This window comes from Pangasianodon hypophthalmus, chromosome 27 (assembly GCF_027358585.1).
Source record: "Pangasianodon hypophthalmus isolate fPanHyp1 chromosome 27, fPanHyp1.pri, whole genome shotgun sequence".
In the NCBI taxonomy this organism is placed as follows: domain Eukaryota; kingdom Metazoa; phylum Chordata; class Actinopteri; order Siluriformes; family Pangasiidae; genus Pangasianodon; species Pangasianodon hypophthalmus.
This window is the reverse complement of record NC_069736.1, coordinates 9,629,899-9,637,042: the sequence shown is the minus strand read 5'-3', so window position 1 is coordinate 9,637,042 and position 7,144 is coordinate 9,629,899. Positions and strand designations below refer to the sequence as shown.

The 7,144-nt window shown below is 38.4% G+C and overlaps 1 protein-coding gene across 1 annotated transcript; it reads right to left on the bottom strand.

The window, feature by feature from the left end:
* Positions 1-979: 979 nt before the first annotated feature.
* Positions 980-3,813, bottom strand: zgc:55461 (beta-tubulin family protein). The gene is made up of 4 exons (XM_026922139.3): positions 3,661-3,813; positions 3,179-3,287; positions 2,966-3,076; positions 980-2,180 (listed from the first exon to the last, which is right to left on the bottom strand). Exons 1-4 carry the CDS (start codon positions 3,715-3,717, stop codon positions 1,120-1,122), a joined length of 1,338 nt encoding a protein of 445 aa, XP_026777940.1. The 5' UTR covers positions 3,718-3,813; the 3' UTR covers positions 980-1,119.
* Positions 3,814-7,144: the final 3,331 nt, after the last annotated feature.

Below are 7,144 nucleotides of genomic sequence, written 5' to 3'. Positions count from 1 at the left end.
TTTCAGGCGAAGCACACTTAAACAATTTTCCTTGGCTTAAATTTCATCATTACTGTATGTCTAGTTTTCATATGTGATTAAATAAAATCAATTCTTAGTAACGGATTCAAATTTTTAGACCATATGAAATGCTCAGGTAGTACAAGAAGATTAAAACGATAGCGCCATCTGCTGGAGGAAAATACCTAATGTGCCTATTAACTTACTAAATAATTCTGAAATATTATGCTATACTGTATTTGACATACTATTTTTAAATACTAGTTAGTACTGTAGTATGTACTTTTGGGTTTTGGGTCCAGAACATATGACAGATATTCATTGATTTTTTTTTTATTCATGTTTTTACAATTTGTAGGCCACATTTAATGGGATCATGGACATTGAAAAGTTGGATTAACTGTTCTTTCTTTGCTGCAGCCTTCCCACTAAAGTATTTGAACATTAATATTCGTTGAAGTAATTTTAACATTATATTATTGCACACTGAGTCCTATGTCTAATGTATAGAATCATTACAGGTAATCATTACAACATGAGCATTTGTTTTTATTTAACAATTTGAGGTCAAATTAAAGTTATATATAAATAAAATAGATTGAACTTAATTTCTCTACACATGATAGCAGCCCAGCTTCATTTATGTAGAATTATGGGAAATAAAGTTTATGTATAGCTGATGAAGCTTCATGCTGTATTCACATAGATCACATTTTCTTTGTTCAATTAAGCAGCCACCAGCTCTACAAGAAATCGACATCTCATTTAGGTTTAAAACCCAATTTCACAACGAAATTTTATTTGAGAATCTTTTTGCTTCATGTAAAATCATATCTGGGGTTACAGTTTAGCAGAGGCAGAAAAATGTTTGAAATAACATTCATAATTCTGTGCAGCTATGCGAGAACTTAAAAAAGACATTGGACTCTAAATTGCTAAGTGATTTAGTTAGGTAGAAATAAGCAAAGAGCGAGCCAAGTTGCCAAAGTTAAATATTTATTAGAAAGTTTGAAAGTACAAAGTCGGGAGTCGTTAACTGTTAACTTTTTAACTAGATGCCAAGGAACAGAAAGACATGGAAATTGTGAAAATATGAACATGTGAAAGATTAACAGATCTTTATGCCAACTCCTCTTCTGCCTCTTCCTCGAACTCGCCCTCCTCTTCAGCTGTGGCATCCTGGTACTGCTGGTACTCAGACACAAGGTCATTCATGTTGCTCTCTGCCTCAGTGAACTCCATCTCATCCATTCCTTCTCCTGTGTACCAATGCAGGAAGGCCTTTCTCCTGAACATGGCTGTGAACTGCTCAGAGATGCGCTTGAACAGCTCCTGGATGGCTGTGCTGTTGCCAATGAAGGTGGCAGCCATCTTAAGCCCTCTTGGTGGGATGTCACATACAGCTGTTTTGACATTGTTGGGGATCCACTCTACAAAATAGCTGCTGTTTTTGTTCTGCACATTGAGCATCTGCTCATCCACCTCTTTCATAGACATGCGGCCCCGGAAGACGGCAGCCACAGTCAGGTAGCGGCCATGGCGCGGGTCACACGCCGCCATCATATTCTTGGCATCAAACATCTGCTGTGTTAATTCAGGCACGGTGAGTGCACGGTACTGCTGGCTCCCCCTGCTGGTGAGTGGGGCAAACCCAGGCATAAAGAAGTGCAGACGAGGGAAGGGCACCATATTGACAGCCAGTTTTCGCAGGTCAGCGTTGAGCTGCCCAGGAAAACGGAGGCAGGTGGTCACACCACTCATGGTGGCGGAGACGAGATGGTTCAGGTCACCATAAGTGGGAGTTGTGAGCTTTAAGGTGCGGAAACAGATATCATAAAGTGCTTCATTGTCAATGCAGTATGTCTCATCAGTGTTCTCCACCAGTTGGTGCACAGACAGAGTGGCGTTGTAGGGCTCCACCACAGTGTCAGAGACTTTAGGAGACGGCACAACGCTGAACGTGTTCATGATGCGGTCGGGATACTCCTCGCGGATCTTGCTGATGAGCAGCGTGCCCATGCCCGAGCCGGTGCCCCCGCCCAGGGAGTGAGTGAGCTGAAAGCCCTGTAGGCAGTCACAGCTCTCGGCCTCCTTACGCACAACATCCAGCACCGAGTCCACCAGCTCAGCACCTTCAGTATAATGGCCTTTGGCCCAATTGTTTCCAGCCCCACTCTGACCTGTGAAAAACAGGACAATAAGGCTAAATTATGAGTTAAATGTACCAAAACATGACATTTTAAACCACTGAAATTATCTATATAGAAATATTTAATACATGCATTACTGGCCAAGAAACTGAAAATGTCACAGGAAGTTCTATCCCTTTATTATTAAAAGAAAATACGTAGATCTTGGAATGTACTTTTTCAAACTTTCTAGACACACCTTAAAAATTTGAGTAAGTTATACTTTGGTTGTGATCTACATATCTAAAATTTCAGAAGTCTGATGTATTCAAGTGTTTTCTTGCAGTCACCTTGCATTTCTTTCCCTTATTTCTCCAGATATGCATTATATTGGGTCAAACTGGGCTCTCTGCCTGCATTAATCCGCTCTTTCATCATTGTTTATGAGCATAACACTCACCATGTGGTCCAAATACAAAAATAAATAATAAAAAAATTTATTTTATACCTGCATCCATCCATCCACTCATTTGGAAATTAGCCATGAGATGAGAACTTGACTGGCTTACAGAAAGTGGGCATCTTGTGACATTTCCTCTGAATTTTGCCTACATCACTGATTCAGAACATCAGTGATGTAGGCAAAATTCAGAGGGGAAAAAAAAAAAATCACTGCTTTAAAAAAAAAAAAAAAAAAAAGAGAATTTAAGTGATCAGCACAACTGAATCATGCAGTGTGACAAAGGAGATGAGGAAACAAGGATCAAGGTTCAATTTTGATTTCAGGCTGTCTGACAATCATTAAAAATAAAATTAAATATTTAAATTCAACCCACCAAAGACGAAGTTGTCTGGTCTGAACACTTGGCCAAAAGGACCAGATCTTACAGAGTCCATGGTCCCAGGCTCCAAGTCCACGAGCACAGCCCGGGGAACATACTTTCCACCTGCAGCACCACAGTACACACTTTCACTACAGTCATTCAAGGTGGGCAATTACACCATTACCTTATTTGACAAAAGGTGACGCTATGAATAGGCGGATTTACCAGTGGCTTCGTTGTAATACACGTTAATCCGCTCAAGCTGCAGGTCGCTGTCACCGTGGTAGGTGCCGGTCGGGTCGATTCCGTGTTCATCACTGATCACCTCCCAAAACTAAAACAGCATCAAATTCCAAAACCACACTGTTATTATAGTCAGCCATTACTAGAGAATGTCTGTAACGTTAGCAAGCTAGTCTGAGCAGCGCACTCAAGCCACTGGCACCTGTCAGTTTCTTATAAAACAAAACAAACTATTTGCGACTTTAAAACTGAAATAATCAGCTGCGTCGTAGCTAAGTTGTCGAGTTACAGCAAACAAAACATTTTAAACAAGAGAAAATTAGTTTAAATAGTTAAGCTATGGTCAACTGTCGCTGTCGAGCACTCCTTGTTGCTAAGTAACCCAACGACCACTTCTTTCCAAGTTAACCATCTAATGAAGCAAAACGATAACAATTGTGTAATATTCACGCTTTAAACGTTACCTTTGCACCAATTTGATTCCCACACTGACCAGCTTGCAGGTGAACAATTTCCCTCATTTTGAGAAGCGGTTACTAAACAGAAACCGTGAACTCAAATTGCCTCAAACACTCGCGTCCTTCTCGACACCAGCGAAATTCTGACAAGCAGCAGCCGTTACGCGGATTTAAACGACGCCAGTATAAACCTCTTCGAACGCCAGTGGCTAAACAAAACGTCAATCATTATTTAACGGACTTCTATTGGGTCTCAAAAATAAGTATGTTGTATCACAGACTTTGATTGGCCACCAGAAATTGTGTTCTGTCTCCAATAGTGATGGGAATTCCGACTCGCTTTTGTGAGTCAGATCAGGCTCAACTCAGCTCACCAATAAGAGCCGACTCTTTGACTCCCAAATGACTCATTGCCATTTTTCGATATTTGTGATGGTTCTTCTTTGTCCAGCTATGGCTGACATTGTTTAATGAAATCTTACTCCACCCTCTAATTAAAAAAAAGAAAAACTTTACATTATATTAAATACAATGCATTCAGATAATTGTTAGCCTAAATCAGCAAGGGACTACAAATGTACATCCATAAAAACAGTAAGCATCCCTGCATTGTTATTGTGCTCTGATCTGTGCTTCAGTATGAAGATGTATTTCCATTTATTCTGATACCTCCATAAACTTCCCTCATACACACAGCTGAGTCAAACACTCTCCTCACCATTCATACAAACAAACAGCTCAGATGATGAAAAGACATTTCCATAGAGGTATTTAAGCAGTTACATAGCGTACATCCAATAAATAAATAAAATAAATAAAACAAATTAAACAAACAGACAAACGACTCGAAGGAATCGGCTCTTTACGATGATTCTTTTATGTGAACACTGAGAGTCGACACATCACGAACATCCACGAACGACACATCACTGGTCTCCAAGGGTTACAGCGTCCTGAGCTCCCATAGAAACCCTTTTGTGTTTCTGGTAACTAGATACTCCTTTACAGTAAACCGGCGATTATTACGGATATCAGGTAATGCTAAACTAGCATTTTTATTGTTAATAGTAAAGAGAGGACGTGTTTGGACTTGCTCAGAGTGTGGTAGGGGTGTTACATCAAATCCAGGTTCACACTGAGAACTGGCTGCTGAAATGTTTAAAAAGCACTGTGTCATTCATTTATTCCTTTAAAGCTTCTATTGATAAGTGATTCAAGCTTGAAGTCCTTTTCCTGACCTCGAATATGATGTCACACTCCAGCCCAGTAAAAAATTTGTGCCCCACCAGATCAGTGCCCTCCACCCAGGACAATTTTTCTTGTCCTGGACACTTTTCATTCCCCAGGGTCCACCTGAGCCCACCACCTACTTAAGGCCCTCAAAATCACCCTGCCTTCCTCCCATTTACAGCCCTTTCTGTTCCAGCAAACCCTTAAAACCCTTAAAACACAGACTGCATTACATTTATCCATGAAAATATACTACATTTCTATTATGTTTCATGTATAGGTAGCCTACTGGCTCAAAGTCACAGCAAAAATATTTTACAGGTTAAAGATTTACAGCTTACTTTTTTGAAGAGTAGGGCTTTCTACTAAACTATTTCTGCCTCCACACTGAGACCTTCATTGCCTCCATATAAAAATCATGAAATGTTCTCAGAAAAGTTTTTAACATGTCTATTTAACAGAATAGTACAATGCCAATCAAAAAGAAATGACAAACTTTTGATATTGACAAGATGTTTAAAATATTTTATTTAAGGCTTTTTATCAATAATAAGAACAAATAATAAATTAAAAACAAGAACAGCAGCCCTACTTTCCCAGCCCTTTTACACATATTGGAAAACGGATATACAGAACCATAAATTTAGCTTAGTTTTTAAATGTCAGACCTTATGAAGAATTCTTTGTATCAATCTATTGAATTGTATCAATCTATACTTAAGTCAATTAAGTCGCATTAAGTCAATGCAACACCTTCATATCCTATATTAGTCTCTCCTCCCCAACCACGTCTGACAAAGATGTCTGACACGTCTTCACAGCCATACCTCCCTATAGTCAGCATTGTGGGCTATAGATAAGTGTGAGACAAATCAATATTAAATGCAGGGAAAATGGATCAGTGAAGAAATTTTTTTTTTTAAATTTATCTATTTTTTGGTTTAGACATGTAATTTGGAATATTCCTTTGATCACAGTGTTTGATTGCAGATAATGAAAAAATATGTATGAGGAAGATCAAATTTATCTATCAGTTGGGTAAATGAGGTCAGTCTCCAATACAATGTAGTTGTTGGTCAGCCCAAGAGAAAACACCTTGTCTGGCACTGAAGGCAGAAACAACTGATAATGGAAAAGAGGAGTATGAATGGCACATATATGAGATTTAATGAAGCCCTTTATTTGATTCAGAATGTTAAGGGATTTCTTTTGACATACTGATAAGACATTTATCTAAGTCCATTTTCCAAGCTGAGCTTAGTGTTGAAATAACCTCCTTATAACTTAAGTGATAACACATACTAACTTGTTTCGTGGATGTTTAACCACATAAAATGTAAGTGAAATCAAATAAAACAAATATGACATCATTCTTTAAAAGAAACATTGGCAAATTGCTGTAGTGTAAGAGGAATAAAATACTTTGGGACATCTTATTGGAAAAGCATTAACTTTTGGGTAATAATAGTAATCACTGATCACAGCACTCCCAGTCTTGTTTTCCTAGTTACTTGTACTGTTAGGGTGAATCACGTGTTTCCAAAGGACAAGTCATTGATGCATTATGCATATCTGACAACAGGTTGCCTAAAGCAGCAGGAAGGCTGTTGCATTCATGCTTATGCAGGTGTGAGCTGAGCTAGCACAAAGCAGGGTAGGATTAAGAACTGCAAGATAATATCAGTTGGCAAAGCAGGGGCTTTTAATGTAATTAAATTCACAGGCAATATGGATCTTTGAACATTTACCATCTCTCCTGACTTCAAAATAAATGAAGATGCATGAGGCCATGGCCAAATGCTGTACATAATATTTAATGGAGATAACTATTCTCCCCTTTTATACTGGAAAGCTTCTCAAGGGTCAGAATGTATGACCACTATCTGACTGAATTGCCAGTGACCGGATTTTAGCTACATAAAGTATAACCAGGGGTGTGTGGAGTAGACAGACCTTACTCAAGTATAAGTACTAGTATTTATAAAAAAGCAAAAGTAAAAGTTTAAAAAATCCAAATAACTACTTTAACTAGAGAGTATCTAGCAAAAACTCTGCTCAAGTAGCCTAGCATCTTACTTGTTACAGAGGATCAGATTCACATTACCCATACAGTAGTAGACAAAAGTCAGTGTTAATAAGTGAAGATAAAAATGATTCTCAATTAAAAGGAATTAGATCATACCAAAGGTATACCACTTGTAAAATAATAGTTCTGCATAGCATTGTAGATAAGGGCTGCATTATATAATTTTATTTTTCA

Bases quoted from the DNA above. Each gene is read 5' to 3' on its own strand.
- zgc:55461 (XM_026922139.3), bottom strand. From the start codon at position 3,717: ATGAGGGAAATTGTTCACCTGCAAGCTGGTCAGTGTGGGAATCAAATT. The intron at 3,288-3,660 runs GTAACGTTTAAA...ATGCTGTTTTAG, and splicing joins GGAATCAAATTGGTGCAAAG to TTTTGGGAGGTGATCAGTGA. The intron at 2,181-2,965 runs GTGGGTTGAATT...TGTTTTTCACAG, and splicing joins ACCAGACAACTTCGTCTTTG to GTCAGAGTGGGGCTGGAAAC.